A 17859-nucleotide genomic window follows, 5' to 3' on the forward strand; every position below is an offset into this window, starting at 1 on the left:
CAAAACACTGAACTAGCCACTATGGACTTAAGGGCTGTAACCTCCAAGACTTTTTGCAGACCAGTTGGTTGTGAGGTATGAATTCACTGGTGTTGACAGGTTTATATTTTGTTGGTTAGAAACATATTAACATGACAGTCAAAGGGTCAGAAAGCTAGGGCACTACTGTTATAATATACTTTCTCATTTTGAAGATTAAAATGTTTATATGCAAGTTCACTTGACAATGTATTTTCATTTTCCCATATATAAAATAAGCAGTTCAATGCAAAAAATTCTAAATAGCCAAAGAAATCTTGAGAAAGAAGAACAAAGCTAGAGGCCTCATGCTCCCTGATTTCAAATCAGATTCTAAGTTTTAGTAGTCAAAAGAGCAGATATTGGGGTGGCCCAATGGGTTAAAGCCTCTGCCCTCTGCTCGGGTCATGATTCCAGGGTCCTGGGATCAAGCCCCGCATCGGGCCCTCTGCTCAGCAGCAAGTCTGCATCCCTTCCTCTCTCTCTGCCTGCCTCTCTGCCTACTGTGATCTCTTTCTGTCAAATAAATAAATAAAATCTTTAAAAAAATAAAAAAGAGCAGATATTGGCATAAAGATAGACACATAGATCAATGGAGCAGAACACAGCCCAGAAATCAACCCACATACATACGGTCAATTAATTTATGACGAAAGAGTCAAAAACATACAACTGGAAAAGGATATTCCCCTTCAACAAACAGTGCTGGGGAGACTGAACAGCCACATGCAAAGGAACGAAACTGGACCCTATCTTATACCACATATCAAAAAGAATTAAAAAATGGATTAAAGACGTACATGTAAGATCTAAAACCATAAAACTCCTAGAAAAAAACAGTGAGCTCCTTGAAGTCTGTCTTAGTCTGACTCTAAAAGCAGAGGTAACAAAAGCAAAAGTAAGCAAGTGGGATTATATCAAACTACAAAGCTTATGCACAGGAAAGGAAATCATCACCAAAATGAAATGGCAGCTTACTGAATGAGAGAAAAATATCTGCAAATCATATATCTAGTAAGAGTTTAATATCCAAAAAATATAAAGAACCCTCAAAACTCAAAAGCAAAAACAAAAGACAAAAACAAAAAAATACAAAAGCCTACAAAAACAATCTAATTAAAAAATGGGCAGAGGATTTGAACAGACATTTTCCCAAAGAAGACCTACAGAGCTGGCCAACAGACATGTGAAGAGACACTCAACATCATAAACTATCAGGGAAATGCAAATCAAAACCACAGTGTGATTTCACCTCACACTTGTTAGAAGGTCGTATCAAAAGGGCAAGAAATAACAAGTGTTGGTGAAGATGTGGAGAAGAGGGAACCTGTGTGCGCTGTTAGTAGAAATGGAAACTGGTGCAACCACTATGGAAAACAACACAGATGTTCCTCAAAAATTAAAAATGAAATACCCTATGATCCGGCGATCTCACTTCTGGATATTTATCCAAGGAAAATGAGAACACCCCCATGTTCACCGCAGTATTACTTATAATGACCGAGACATGGAAACAACCCAAGTGTGAATGGATAGAAGATATGGTCTACACACATGCACAAATACATGTACATACATACACACATATATAATCATTACCTACAGTGGAATATGATTTAGCCATAAAAAAAGGATGAAATCTTGCCATTTGTCAGGATGGACCTCGAGAGCATTAATAAGTCAATCAGAGAAAGACAAATATGATATGGTCTCACTTATACGTGGAATCTAAAATAAACCATACTCACAGATGTGGAAAACAGACTGGTGGTTGCCAGAAGCAGGGGTTGGGAAGTGGACACAATGGAGAAAGGGGGGCAAAAGGTATAAACTTCCAGCCAGACGAAAAGTCATGGCAACATAATATACAACATACTGACTATAATTATTACGACTCTATGCATATTTAAAAGCTTCTTAAAAGTTCTCATGACAAGAAAAAAAAACATCTTTTTTGGTCACTCTGTATAGGGACAGTTGTTAACTAGACTTATTATGGTGATCACTTTGCAACGTATACAGATATTGAATCATTATGTTGCACACCCGGAACCACTATAATGTTTTATGTCAATTATACCTCAATTTAAAACAAATAAATAAAGAGAATGGGTCCATTCTGGAAGAGCAACTGTCTTGCTAAGAGGGGGACAAAGATAATACATGTAGAGGTAGGCAAATAAACACCGGCCGTACCTGTAATTCAGGTGACTACACCGGGGAACTCATGAAAAGGAGCCTGGAGACTATAAAACTAAAGGAACATGTCTTCAGTAATTTATGAAACAAATGTTCTTATTTCCAAATACTTAAATCAGCTATAAAATAATAAATATAAATAATAAATGGACGTACACTTCCTTATGAAAAACGAAACCAGTAAGTTGACAGTGGTCTCTCACTTTCTCTTAAGATTTATTTTCTCCTTGATGCTCTTCCTTGACTAACAATTATACATAAGGATACTTAAAATTCTCAGTAGAAATGAATGTTCCATTTTGTTCATTTGGCAAATGCTATAAATATTCTATTTTAAACTTAGACTTCTTTGGATTCATTAAGTCCCCAAATCAGTAGGATTGTTAGGGGCAGAGAATGGAAACACTGTCTCTGAAATAAGCATGCTGAATTTTCCCCAAAGAGTAGAGCATTTTATCAAGAGGCCATACTAAAATTGTAATAATAAATTATAAGCATTCTTTCATGAGCTTGAGTTCCTTGATCTCCTGACACATATTTCACTCCTACCCCATTCACTTGTGGATTTACTCAGCTAGAGACCCTTCCAACATCTGGTTTATAATAACACGTGTTTTTATTAATTTTGAATGCTAAAAGAAAAAAAAAAAAAAAGCCCAGGGTATGAAACAATGATGCCTTGCTTCCCCTTTGCTTCCTACTGCCTTCCTCATAATTAGTCCTTACAGCGTTGTAAGCCAGCCGTCTCAGAATTGTGAGCACCAATTTTTTTAGCCTTGAGGTAGCTGCAAAGTGAAACACTTTGATAAATAACCTCAGTGCCGATAGAAAGGGTAGAAAAGAATCCTTTTAGCAAAGATTTAAAGAAGATTACAAAGGGCATAAAACCCCAATCATTTTGAAATAGCAATTTGACAAAGCAAAGGGTGAGCTGAACAGAGATGAAAGGAGTCTGCCTCTTGGAAGGGTTAAAAGACAATTAAAACAGCCCAGGTGCATCGAAGAGGATGCATATTTTCATGAACATACTGATTCTATCACTTGCTGGATAAACAGCAAAGTCCTGAACAACTACTTTAAATGAAGAAGGGGACTTTCCCCCTCTACAAACAATGCCGTCAGCCTTTTCTTGCAAGGAAACTTCATAATTTGCATGCAAATAACTTCTGTCTCTTTAAAAAAGGGAAAACATGAAGTCATATATGGATGTGCCTGGGAACTTGCACATAATAATTCAAACAGAACTGAAAAATTATTATAAAATGATAAAACAGTAAGCTTTCATAAAGCGAATTGAGCAGTTTCGATAATTCATTCTCATTGGTGAAGAGAATCAAATGAACAGCCTCACACTCTGATAAGAAAGTAAAACCAGGCAACATCCTGAATAGATCAAGTGTCAAAGAATGTGAATTGGGCAGATAACCCAATGGAGAGGGTCATGGAAGTAGCACGGGCAGACGGGAGTCCTCGGGAAAGCATAGTGGTGAGCGAGGCCAGGGCCGAGTTCACAGGCATCATCATGAATCATACGGTCCGATCAGCCTCCCTTTACTGTCCTCACCAATTACACACCAATTCCCATTTTTGCCCTTCCTCTTTCCACTGTGCCTAACTTCTTCCCCACTTTTGTTCACAACAGAGAATTCTATGCTAATGGGAGCATTAATTTACTGAAGCAGATACAGCTATGTCACTAAAGATACCAGCAGTACCTGAGACTAGAAAAGACCCGTCATCTCAAGAGTGCCTGTCACCCCTGACCAAATAAAATAAATATAATAATGTATTAATATATATAAAATAAAATAATAAATATAATTTTAAAATGACCTAATAAAATAAAATGACCTAATAAAACTACTGTATTTTCCTGCAGATGTTCTACTGCATTAAACATGTCCTAATTGCCCACATTTGTAAGCACAGATTTCTACGTAACAGGCAAGCGTTTGCAGGTACTTCCAGATTTTGCTATTTTGCCAGTGGATCCGAACTTCAGGATCTTCCTTGTTTGCACAAGACTCGAAATCTAAAGTTTGATTATATAAGAAAAATGCAAGTCTGACTAGTGACACAGACTCTCTGAAACTATTAGAGTATAAGACATAAACCGAAAGAAATCCGTGAAGATCCTATTTAGAAAGGAATTTAAAATAAAACAAAATGAAACAATAACCCCAACAACTTCTATTACAGAAAATTTCAAACTTTTACAAAAATAAAGAGAATACTACAGGGAACGCCCACTCTGCTTAAACAAACGAGCACCCATGGCTAACCTTATTTCATCTATATTCCTTCTTTAAAAGTGAGTTATTTCGGGGCACCTGGGTGACTCAGTCCATGAAGCTTCTGCCTTCGGTTCAGGTAATGATCCTAGGGTCCTGGGATCGAGTCCCAAATCCGGCTTCCAGCTCAGTGGGGAGTCTGCTTTTCCCTCTCCCTCCTGCCTCGCCGATAGTGCTTTCTCTCCCTACCTCTCTCTCTCTCTCAAAACAAACAAACAAACAAAGACAAAAAACAAAAAACTTTAAAAAAAAGAAATAAATAAAAGTGAGTTATTTTTAAATGTTCCTGCAAATGAAGAACAACGTAAGTAACGAAGCTCAATCTAGAAAAGGCATTGTTCCCAGGGCGCTCTGTTCTATCTCTCTGATACTGGGAGCTCTAACAGTAGGTAAATAGGTCGATTCAACGGACGTTCATTAAGGCCGATTTCTCTTTCCACAGGAAGTAGCCATTTAAAAATGGAGGCAGGAAAGATTTTTTTGGAAAAGTTATCTTTTAGGATTTGGTATCTAGTACATTTAGAATGACAAAAACAAACAAACAAACAAACAAAAAAAAAACAAAAAAAAACCATGTTCTTCATCCAAGTTCTTAGTTGACGTTTGCTTTTTTGGTAAGGAAAAATTTCCACCATTCTAATTTATCTGAATATCCTCCCTGTCCGTGAGAGCTGAAGTTCACTGTATTGTCTTATTCTTGGGCATTCCGCAACACTCAAGATATCTGAATCACCATCTGTTCCGTGGAAGTGTGACTCATTAGCGGCCACTGTTTTCACTAGTTATTTTGCTAAATAAAGAGCTCTGATAAGTTAGTGAGAAAGAGTCAATCATAATTACCGGGTGAGAGTGATATATTGGTCATTAACTTGCTAGTCCTTTTCAACGGCTTATTTCTCTATAGCTTGGTATTACTAACAGTATCTCAGTTGAAGAAACATAGGAAAATGAGCTTGTTAAGACAGGTATCAGGCAAAAATACATCCCTCTAGAAGACTTGAACTCCACGTCATTAAGAGTGATGATTTCTTTGATTTTGTCCTTTGTACAACCGAAGGGAGACTTTTCTTTTACTTATTTGAAAAACAGTATTTTAAACGTTCCTTACAAATTTCTACCCCCAAATAGAGGTAACAGGAATGTTCATTTCTTATAGAAATGTAATAGAGTGGAAGATTAATTGGCAAGCCTGTCTTCAACCCACGGTACAGACTAAACACTGTCCTGACGATCCTCTTAAGATCCTGCTCAACACCGAACTCCTTCTGAACAGAAGTTCAGATAAAACATGATTATGAAGTTTACACGCTTGAACGGCCTGAAGGAGACTTGATTCCGTGTGTTAACACACATTAGAGCACAGCATCATCACCTGCTACGCGCCACATGCGTGACAGCAGGACAAACAACATTTACAGGGCAGTATTGAGTTAGAAAAGGGAGAGCGCAGAGCACTGGCACAATATGTAAAAACCAAGCCAAGGGGGGTTTCAGCCGCTTCAGAGGAGGAATTCCTGTCAGGCGTGTACCCATCTACAACATCCGGGGTGTTCTGATTTCAGATAACCTGCATCCATTTCCAACTCAATTAACTAAGGCCAGGTCTGTTACGGAGAGGGATAGGTTGCTTATTTCCTGATAGCTTATGTACCAAATCTCTGGGATACGTACACTTCTTTTATGTTGAAAGATCTGCTTGTGTAACTGCTGCCAGTGTGCTTTTATGAGGTAAAGTGAAACCACTATGGGCATTTGGGGAGTTTGTAGAGACTTACACTATGGGATGCTTTACTCCCTTTCCAAGAAAAACAAAAGCAGGAGAACTTTCTCAGATGAACTATGAAACGAGGCATGAGGAGGAGTTGGGACGTAAAAGATAGTGAGCATGCGATTTCAATTTCCTGGTTTTGAGAACTAGCATAATTACCCAAGGTGTTACTGTTGAGAAAGGGGGTGATGTGTAAACCAGACTTCTCTGTACTGTTTTTCCATGAGTGTTTGATTATTTCAAAATAAAGTCTTAATGGAAGATGTGGGGGGTGCACATTTCATGACATTTAAACAACATGGCTCAGAGAATATTCATGGCTACTGGGGGAGGGGCACCAGAGAATGACACGTCACTGAATAGAACTGTAACTCTGAAGTCAGACGACAGACCCAGGGCTACGCTTCTGCTCTGCTACTTAGGAGATGTGCGCCACAGACAAGTACGTTTTTTAAATTCTAGGTTTGAGCTTCTTCATTTGTAACACGGGGATACCATCCCCCCTCGTGAGGTGATGATGACTTCCACCCCCCAGGAGTTTCACTACAGAAGGGAATCTGCTCTTTCTCCTTCCATAGGTCAGAATGCTCCTGACTCCCGCTGCAGACACACTCAGGTGGTTGATTTCTTTCTCCGATAGGAGAAGAACATGTTTAAATGCTCAGCATCAAGAGAAGAGCTTACTTACCAACTTCATCCTGAATCTCCTCAGCCACAGCAGGCACGTTGTAGAGCAGGGAGAGGGACTGGTTCATGCGCTCGTAGATCACACGGAGATGCGTCATCACCTGCCAGAAAGGGCGACAGCTCCAGGTAAGCCATCTTTGTAACAGGGAAAAGTTGCTTTCCTTACCAAGCACCGCAGACAGATACAAACTTCCAAAATAAAATAGACAAAACTCTGCTGGAACTTGTGATCTGAAAAGTCATCCTTACTTTTCTTGTTCTCCCATTCTCTATTCTCGAACTTTAGAGTTGCTTTAACTTCCCACTGTATTGTATGCTTGCAGCCATACTTACAAAGCCAACTGAAAAGAGCATTTTTTATTCCTAATATTTAGGGTCCCTAAATAACCCCTAATGCTCTACATATATTTTTGTGCAAATTTTTCAACAGATAGGACCATATTTCAATTTGATTGGAAATTTCTTTCATTCTATCTATCCATCCATCCAACTATCTTTTACTTAAAATTTTCCTATTTAAGGAAATGTAAACTTTCAGATTCCCAGAGTTAGATCTCGTTTGTCAACCTTTGGGGATGGAAATAAAACCCATGATTACAGGGCCTCATTTAGGCTCACATTATCTCTAAGTCCTGTGGTAGCAGTGGAGTTTATGATTGCCAGTCACAAGTTAGTTGAAACAATTTTAGAGGTTTTGGCTGACACAACTTTTGTTTTCTTCACTTTAGTCATCAAAGTTTTAAAGGGTTCCTTAAGAATTGGCAGGAGAAGACACTTAAGATGTATTTTTTATTTTCATAAATCAGAAAATGTCAACCCATATGCTGGTCTAAGACAAGCCTTTAGCATTTACCAGACATTAAAGAACTCTTGCTATAAAGGCAAGTACCCACAGGAAGCCTGCGAAAACCTAAAGATCTAACTGAAAGGGCAAGGCCACTGGACTGTCCAGGCTGCATACAACGACCCACACTCTGTGTTTACCTGGGACCGGATCTGAGCGGCTTTCTTTGGATCCACCATGCGCACGTGCTCAAAATGCTTTAGGGTGTGCTGCCTGTCTTTCTGCTCGGCACGGACATACTTCTTTAGCATGTTGAACACATGACGAGGCTGTTGTGGGGAAAAAAAACAAAACAAAACTACTTTCACTTTTGTGCAAAATACTACTTATTCCAGGAGCTGTGCGTCAGAGGTCCCACTAACTCATTGCAGAACATGAAAGGACTGTGAGTCACCTTTTTGCAATTCTCCCACTACTTTCTTAATGGGTAATTACTTAGTTGATTGGCCATTTTTCATTTCGACAAGAGCATTTAGCATTTGACATATATAATGACTGTCCTTAAGCAGCATTTGCTTTTTAAATGGCAGTATTCTGCTGCAGAGAGATGATTTTGGATCTGTCATATTTATGTTAGGTCCTTCCCCAAATACACGGGGGCATATACAAGACACATTTCTACAGGCAGTGTATTCATGGTTATCTCAATGGTAACGCTGCAAAAACAGTCCCACTGCCAGGAAGCATATAAAAATATAATAATCAGGGGCTCCTGGGTGGCTCAGTGGGTTAAGCCTCTGCCTTCGGCTCAGGATCCCAGAGTCCTGGGATCAAGCCCCACGTTGGGCTCTCTGCTCAGCAGGGAGCCTGCTTCCCCCTCTCTCTGTCTGCCTTTCTGCCTACTTGTGATCTCTCTCTCTGTTAAAAAAAAAAATTATATATAAAATAATCAAAATGAGAAAACAGACGAACACTACTCATTTGTAGACCAAGAAATAACTGATAAGCTTTAAGACACAGTATACTTTCCCAAGAGCAAGGCCAGTAAGAAACTGTAGTTATTTTACTTTTAAATTTAATTCAATTCTTTCTGCACCAGATTCTAATTCTTCCAGCAACAATTAAGTTTCTTTAGCGCTTCTATTTTTTTTCTAATTGGTTCTATTTCATTTTTAATCTAATAAAAAAGGACAAACACTCCTTTGTCTTAAATGATTCCATTGCTATAGGTATTCTACTATGTGATTTTGTAAAATGATTTCCAAAGGTACACATTTCTTCATCATTAAAACAAACAAACAAATCCCTATGAAAGCTCATGTCAGACAAAGAACTTTGGCCATTTGGGCAAAACCAGTTATTATTAGCTAGGTCACGGGTACCTTGAATGCTAGTTGGAAGGTGTGGAATTTATTTCCAGAGATGGTCTGTTAGGGGTAGGGTGAAGGCTGTAGTATTCTATGGGATGTCCCTCCCCTTCTCCTTTGGTTAACTTAGGGGTCACCTCCCTGACATCGCAGGTAAAAACGGTATCCTTTTTTTTGTGCTCCCATGAAATGCTATGTCTATCTCCATTATTGCACTTCACACAGTCTAAGAAATTATTTATGTTTCTGACTGCTTTCTTCAACTGCGAGACCCTTAAGGGCCAGATTTGGTTTTTATCAGGAATCACAGTACCCAGTGCCTGATGCAGAGAGGGTGACTTGCTTACTTTACGCTTTCCACAGATCACATTCCTATACTTAAGAAAGCAAATATTCACAAGAAAATAAACCTGTGCTCATCTGCCTTATTTCTTTCACCCTACAAGAAATGTGCTTATAATTCCATAATTCCGAAAAAGGCAGATAGCGCAGCTGGAAACCTAGCTTTTGACAACACATCATTATAATTCTCATTTGTACTCTGAAATCTAGCTGAACCTACAAATCAGAGAATGATCTTTTAAACCCTAAAAGAAGAAAAGCAGTAAAACAGGTAACAGTTGACAAGCTATATCGATTATATTTCTATATGTAAAAGATGACTGGTTTAAAGGCAGGCTGTTATTGAATGTGACGGATCTCTTATAGGAAGGATTGTGCAGGCTGGAGATGACAAACCCTTGACCCCTGCTTGTTACTCGACACCAAAGCCTACACAATTCTCCCTCTAGTTCCATTACAACAATACCTCCAAGGTCGGAGACAGAAAGGGTGACAACTAATTGTATGTATTCATGATGTCCCTGCCCCTGACTGGCTTTATGTGCTTTCTTAGTTGCCCTATTTCACTTTTTTCCCTTGAAAAGGCTTCACTTTCTTGAGGAAAATGGAATTTTTTTCTTTAAAGAGTTCACATAAGCAAAAATGCTTCAGTTCAACGTAAGGATTGCTTTCATCCTATCTGTCTGTCTATCTGCAGCCGGTCACCTCTGAACGTTCGATGGTCACGGCCAAGTGTGTGCAGCAGAACGTAGACTGCATGCTGGCCTTGGCATTACATTAAATCTGAATCTCCAATTAAAGAATGGGGGGGTAATTTCTGATAACTAGCATCTGGGTCTCCCCTTTCCTCTTCTACTATCAGCAGAAACAGCATACACTCCCACTTGCAAGTAACTATTTTTAACATCAATTTTAAAATGTACGTGAGAGTCCTCAAATTATCTAGGCCTCAATTTTCTTTTCTGTGCAATTCAGATAACAATATTTTTCATATAGAGCACGCTGAGTATTAAAAATGCTCTGTGTTGGGGACCTAGGTGGTTCAATCAGTTGAACCTCTGACATCAGCTCATCAGGTCATGATCTCAGGGTCCTAGGATGGAGCTCCACGTAGGGCTCTCTGCTCAGCAGGGACCTGGCTTACTCCTCTCCAATCCCAACCACCACTACTCATGCTCTTTTTCTCTCTCAAATAAATAAATCAATCTTCCCATGAACCTTATGACTGGGCTTTTAGGATAGATAAAACAAAGCACCAAGAAGCTAAGCTTGAGGGCTATGTGGCTTGTTACGCAGCTAGTTACAGAGCTGGTCCTGGGGTACAGTGAGAATAGGTAATCCAACTCTGGCTCTCAAACCTGGTGTATCGAACCCTATGTGATCCTGCCTTTTAAAGAAACTAACATGGACCAAGGTAAAGACAGTTCCAAAAAGTAACTTACAGAGTTGAAAACAAAGCAGTAACTGAGTGGTTAGAAATGAGTCTGTTCTAGGAGACCTTGCCTGAGTATCTAGTGCTTATACGCTCAGATAATAGTCTTTGGGGACATGATAACACCCGCTCTTCCCATGTACAGAAGACCATCCAGATTAAGCTTATTTACTCTCTCATCTGCTGTCCTTGGTTTCTGGCACTCTACTCTGGGGAGGTGAAACAGCAAGAGAGGACTGTCCTTTGGCAATCTGTTTAGGATTACTAGAAAATGATAAAAGGTATTATAGTTAAAAGTTAGGCTTTTGTGCCATGCTGTGGATTCTAGTTCTAAATCCATCCTTCTCAACTATTAAGAAGGATAATTAAATGCTGAATGTGTTCACATGTTTAAAATCGCTTATCTTATTTAATACCAATATTTTCTTCATTTCAGAAACATATTCCTAACTTCCGCCATCAAATCCCTAGAGCTTGACAATGAAACGGTAGCACACCAGGACCTCATGATTCCCCAGGCTCTCACATGTCCCTACCAGGGAACAAAGCTCCTGCCAGGATAACGAGTCCTAAGAGCCCATTGTAAGCTATGACCTCATCAGTGTTTATGTGAGCTCAGATATACATGATGTGTGTGTCTAATACAAACATCAGCCTTTTTCTTCCTAATGCCTACGCCTCGGGACATGAGATAATTCAGGAACACATTACCATGCACCTCAATAAATGAATTACATGGTTCTCCTTGGCTGATTTATTCATGCAAACACATTTCTAAGAATCATGCTTAGAAGTGGAAAAAAAAAATCAGATTAGCTCTTACGGTGGAGTAGACAGATAAATCATACCAAATAAAATGGCAGTTATGTCTACACCTCAGCAACAAATACTATTTTTAGGTAACAAGGAAAAACAGGTAACATTTCCCTATGCTTTTATATTTTTCATTTGTTCTATGTTTAAAAAAAAAGGGGGCCCTGTCTTTGGTATATGACTCATGCATATTTCAATCAATTAAAGAAGTAATTGTTTTTAGCACTTTTAGCCAGAATACAGAATTACCAAGGCTTAAAACTAGTCATCACTAGAGGTGTACCATATCCACATACTGTAGAATAACAGGGAATCTCTTTAGGGCATTTTATTTCATCATGCTAGGACAAAGGTAAGTTCCTTAAAATTTTAATTAAAAAACACAGTAATATTCACAACAGAATAAGAGAAGAAAATGTGCCTGGGATCTCTACAGAAATGTGTTCTCTTGAAGTAAATGGTATCACTACTGTCATGATAGTTACAGTCAAGACAAGATTAAGATTGTTCATGTGGTTAGAAAAATGAGTTTAAGAATTCAGTGGCTCAAACATATTGATAGTAAGCAGAGTTTACGAAACATGTTTTTAACATCTATGCATATACTTTCCATCATTCTCAAGTCTTTAAATCTTCTAGTAACTAGTAATAACGTTTTTTCCTGCCAAATTTTCCCTATTTTACAATTTAGATAGCATATGTATTCATACTACAAAAAAAAAATCTGATTATACTGGTATTGGATGGCTAATCTTATTATTAAAATTTATAGCAAAGAACAGAGAAAATAAAAGGAAAAGATCTGCCCCAGGGGGATTAATTACATCCAATCCTTTTTTATTATCACTATTGTTTCTGAGCGTTTAGCCTATAACAACAAAGCATCTATTTGCATCTGATCTGACATTTTTCTTTTGGCACTAGTGTTCCTTCACTATTCACACTGCATTTAAAACAATCATTTCAATAAGAATTTCTTAAAGGATTAAGGCTGGGTATTACTAAAATGATTAGACTTCTTACTAAAATGGATTAGAATTAATCTAAAATAGAAGATTTACCTTTGGAACATTAATCACTTTCCTTTCTTGGAACACGGTCATAGGATATCTCTAGCCACTGGCACAGTTCCTGGCACAATATGGTTGCTAAAAATGTTTGTTAATTAAATTAATGAATAACCCAGAGCTGAATGTGATTTCACAAATAGTGCCAGTAGCAAAATATATCTTTTGTGCTGAGTTGTAAATAAGCATCTTTCCACTAAGATGGATTCCCAATTTTCATGAAACATATTGATTTTCCAGCCCCACTTGATCTAACTATCCAGGGTGCTGGATTCCTTAGGGAAGCATATTCAAACTATTATCAGTCAGAATTCACTTCATCAATTTCAAAAGATGACATAGCTTATCTTCTTATGGCTTGGGTTTTGATGTCAGGCTGATGTAAATAATTTTGAAGGGAATTTCATGGCTTTTCCCTATAAAAGATATTTTATTTTTAAATTTTATTTTATTATTTTAAAAATATTTTATTTATTTATTTGTCAGAGAGAGAGAGAGAAAGAGAGACAGAGACAGCACAAGCAGAGGGAACAGCAGCCAGAGGAAGAGGCAGGCTCCCAGGACCCCGGGATCATGACCCGAGCCAAAGGCAGATGTTCAACCAACTGAGCCACCCAGGCATCCCTATAAAATACATTTAAAAAAAAAATTAATTTACCGTGTTCTCAAATGTATTGTCTTTTCATTTTTTTTTTTTTTTTTTTTAAATGCAATTTCAGGGCCGCCTGTGGCTCAGTTGTTAGGTGTCTGCCTTCGGCTCAGGGTGTGATCCCTAGGTCCTGGGATAGAGCCCTGTATCCGGCTCCCTGCTGGGCGGGAAGCCTGCTTCTCCCTCTCTCACTCCCTCTGCTTGTGTTCCCTCCTTGCTGTCTTTCTCTGTCAAATAAATAAAATCTTTAAAAAACAAAACAAAATAAAAAAATAAAATGCAACTTCATATGTTTGGTACTTCTGGGCTTGGGGTCACACATTTAACTGATTCAATGTCAATCATGTCTGAATGTGTAGCTTTTAATTGCACAGTTCAGGTGGGAGGTATATTAAAACATGACTAATTGGCCCTATTGTTCCATTCTGTAGCTTCATGCTTGATCTGGAAATCTGACATTTTACCATAATAGACACTTATGTGTTAAACCATTCCTGATGAGAGAGAATGGTATGTCACGAGCCTTTAAAAGCCGTAAGTGTAATCCCACCATGGAGAAGGAAATAAATGAATCACTTTATGAGGAGCAACCTAACCTTTCCAGGTCACTAGGGACTTATTCAGAAAGCCTTCTTCTGAGCATTAACTTGCATCCCCCTGGTTTCCAGCCCTGTAACTAGGAAAGTTAATCACCTATCGAGAAAATGCAAATCTCTCCTGTTTTCACAAACAGTTTCAAGGCCATTATTTTCATAGTTCTACATCTTGGATTTCAAGAAATCTTTTTAAAAAATTTTTTATTCTCAAAAAGGATTTTATTTATTTATTTGTATGTGTGTGTGAGAGAGAGAGAGAGAGAGAGAACAAGCAGGGGGAGTGGCAGGCGGAGGGAGAGAAAGGAGGAGGGAGCCAGATGCCGGGCCTGACTCCAGGACCTTAAGATCATGACCTCAGCTGAAGGCAGACGTTTAACCCAATGAGCCACCCAGGTGCCCTGGATTTCAAGAAATCTTAAGCATATAAATGTAAAATGTATACAAAGTCTGTGCAAGTTAAAAAAAAAACCACTCTAAAGAGTTAAACCTTTTTCTGGTTGACATGGTCTCAGTTAAATTTATTTTGCCCCTTTGACCCTTAGAATTTCAGCATTTCACAGGCACCCCCACTGTTGAAAGAAAAACCTGGAGGAAAAAAGTCATTCAGGGAAACATCCATGGGAACCTTTGGATCACAGCCATGTTTGTCTTTAGAGCTAGGAGTTAAGCTAAAATTTTAAAGTTCACTACAAAATTCATCCACATTTCTTTCATCAGAAGAGCACATACATGGTTTCTGTAGTTAAAAATGCATATAAGGGGGCACCTGGGTGGCTCAGGTCACGATCCCAGGGTCCTGGGATCGGGCCCCGCATCAGGCTCTCTGCTTGGCCGGGAGCCTGCTTCCTTCCCTTCCAGTCTCCGCCTGTCTTTCTGCCTACTTGTGATCTCTGTCTGTCAAATAAATAAATAAAATAAAAAAAAATGCATATAAGGCCAATGACCAACCCTGAAGTCTTGAGGAAGCAACTGAGCAAAGAGCACAGATTCTTGTGCCTGCCCCCATTCAGTGTGTCTCAAGGTTTGATAACGGGGAGGCATCAGATCACCCCTTCCCGGCACATCCAGGTAACAGCCTTGGCTCTGGCCTTGTGCGGTCATAGAACATGGTAGCCCCCAGGAGAATAGAAAGTTATCTTCCCATTCCTTCCCTCCTCCACATGGAAGCAGATGACTTCTGACAGGGACTTGGCAACAAAGCCTCCATATATTCTGTCCTAACAACATATTCTAGCTTGTCTTTTCTTAGGGAGGAAAATATCTTACTACTTCACAATCTCATTTCAAGCTTCCACTAATCCTTTTTTCTAACATGGCTAACAAAAGCTGGAACAACCCCAATTGTGAAAGCGTAGAACAATTAACCCCAATCTGGAAATGGAGGAGGAAGAATCCTTTTCATTAAGTCATGTATTTTAAGTGATAGCTTATACAGATGGCAAACCAGAGAATTAAAGACAGGTGCTGAAATCTGTAACATACAGATAGTAAGGGTGGTATTAATTGTCACTCACAATTAGTGACCTCCTGTTAAATCTGGTGGGCTTTAAATAGCTTTTCTCAGGATATTCTGCTATTTCTCTGAAATAACTGATTTGGGGTACTGTGACCTCATAAGGAATGTATATTTGGTCTCTTTCCCTAGTTCCTGACACAGAGCTCCTAAAACTCATAATTTCCTGAGTGACAAGGGTGACATCTTTTGTCAGAATATTCAGTCTTAATCCCTGGTTCCTGCCATAAGAGCTTCTAAGACCCTTGAAGTGATGAAGAGTTGTCTCTGGTACACTAACACAGTAACTCTTGGAGGATGGTGGCTGGTTGGTAGAGGGAGCAAGTCTGTGATTAGAGGTTTGGAACTTTTGGCCCCACCCTCTGTCCCCCGGGGTGGGGAGAGGAACCAGAGACTGAGATTAATTACCAGTGGCCAGGGATTTAATCAGTTGCGCCTACCTAATGGAGCCTCCATAAAAAAAACCCTCACAATGGGGTTCAGTGGTGAAGACAATGGGGTGCCAGGAGAGCAGCGGGCACGGATGGCATGCAAGCACCACACCCCTTCCTGCATACCTTGCCCCATGTATGGCTTCCATCTGCCATTCCTGAGTTATGTCCCTTATAATAAGTTGCTAACAATAAATAAAGCACTGAGGTTTGTCACCTAACAATGGTAGAAATATTAGACGGGAAGCAAACCTATCCACAGAGACCTAACAGGCCAGAAAGGACTGGCATGATATGTTCAGAGCACTAAATGAGAAAAATACGTAGCCAAGAATACTATATCCAGCTACGCTGTCACTGCAAATAGAGAGATAAAAAAGCTTCCAGGCCAAACAAAAACTAAAAGAATTTGCAAACATCAAACCAGCCCTATAGGAAATATTTAAAGAGGTCCTCTAAGCAAAAAAGAGGGCCTAAAAGTAACATAGACCATAAAGGAAGAGAGACAATATACAGTTTGTAAACATCAACAATCAGACAGAAGAAAGAGAAATTAAGGAGTCGATCCCATTTACAATTCACCCAAGACCATAAAATACCTAGGAATAAACCTAACCAAAGAGGCAAAGAATCTGTACTCAGAGAACTATAAAGTACTCATGAAAGAAACTGAGGAAGACACAAAAAATGGAAAAACATTCCATGCTCATGGACTAGAAGAACAAATATCGTGAAAAGGTCTATGGTACCAAAGCAATCTACACATATAATGCAATCCCTATCAAAATATCACCAATTTTTTTCCCCAAAGAAATGAAACAAATAATCCTAAAATTTATATGGAACCAGGAAAGACCCCGAATAGCCAGAAGAATGTTGAAAAAGAAAATCAAAGTTGGCAGCATCACAATTCCAGACTTCAAACTCTATTACAAAGCTGTAATTATCAAGACAGTATGGTACTGGCACAAAAACAGACACATAGATCAATGGAACAGAATAGAGAGCCCAGAAATAGACCTTCAACTCTATGGTCAACTAATCTCAACAAAGCAGGAAAGAATGTCCAATGGAAAACAGATAGTTTCTTCAATAAACGGTGCTGGGAAAACTGGACAGCCACATGCAGAAGAATGAAACTGGACCATTTCCTTATATCACACACAAAAATAGACTCAAAATGGATGAAAGATCTAAATGTCATACAGGAATCCATCAAAATCTTTGAGGAGAATACAGGTAGCAACCTCTCTGACTTCAGCCACAGCAACTTCTACCTGGAAACATCACCAAAGGCAAGGGAGGCAAGGGCAAAAATGAACTATTGGGATTTCATCAAGATCAAAAGCTTTTGCACAGCAAAGGAAACAGTCAACAAAACCAAAAGACAGCCAACAGAATGGGAGAAGATAATTGCAAATGACATATCAGATAAATGGCTAGTATCCAAAGTCTATAAAGAACTTACCAAACTCAACACCCAAAGAAAAAATAATCCAATCAAGAAATGGGCAGAAGACATGAACAGACATTTCTGCAAAGAAGACATCCACATGGTCAACAGACACATGAAAAAGTGCTCCACATCACTCAGCATCAGGGAAATACAAATCAAAATCTCAATGAGATACCACCTCACACCAGTCAGAATGGCTAAAATTAACAAGTCAGGAAACAACAGATGTTGGTGAGGATGTAGAGAAAGGAGAACCCTCCTACACTGTTGGTGGGAATGCAAGCTGGTGCAGCCACTCTGGAAAAGTACGGAGGTTCCTCAGAAAGTTGGAAAATAGAGCTACCCTATGACCTGGCAATTGCACTACTGGGTATTTACCCCAAAGATACAAATGTAGTGATCCGAAGGGGCATGTGCACCCTGTTTATAGAAGCAACATCCACCAG

At 39.0% G+C, this 17859-nt stretch overlaps 1 protein-coding gene across 7 annotated transcripts in view; it reads right to left on the reverse strand.

Annotated features, from left to right (window-relative positions):
* LOC111152475 (amyloid beta precursor protein) overlaps positions 1 to 17859 on the reverse strand; it is a 277755-nt gene that overhangs the window by 57323 nt on the left and 202573 nt on the right. For all 7 annotated transcript variants that reach the window (XM_022510996.1, XM_022510986.1, XM_022510978.1 and 4 more), the window contains 2 exons: positions 7948 to 8076; positions 6965 to 7064 (listed from right to left, as the gene is read on the reverse strand). In XM_022510996.1, the coding sequence (XP_022366704.1) occupies positions 6965 to 7064; positions 7948 to 8076 (229 nt within the window). The remainder of the gene's footprint in view (positions 1 to 6964; positions 7065 to 7947; positions 8077 to 17859) is intronic.

The sequence above is a fragment of the Enhydra lutris genome, unplaced genomic scaffold, assembly GCF_002288905.1.
Source record: "Enhydra lutris kenyoni isolate GAN:26980312 unplaced genomic scaffold, ASM228890v2 scaffoldscaffold2, whole genome shotgun sequence".
Lineage (NCBI taxonomy): Eukaryota > Metazoa > Chordata > Mammalia > Carnivora > Mustelidae > Enhydra > Enhydra lutris.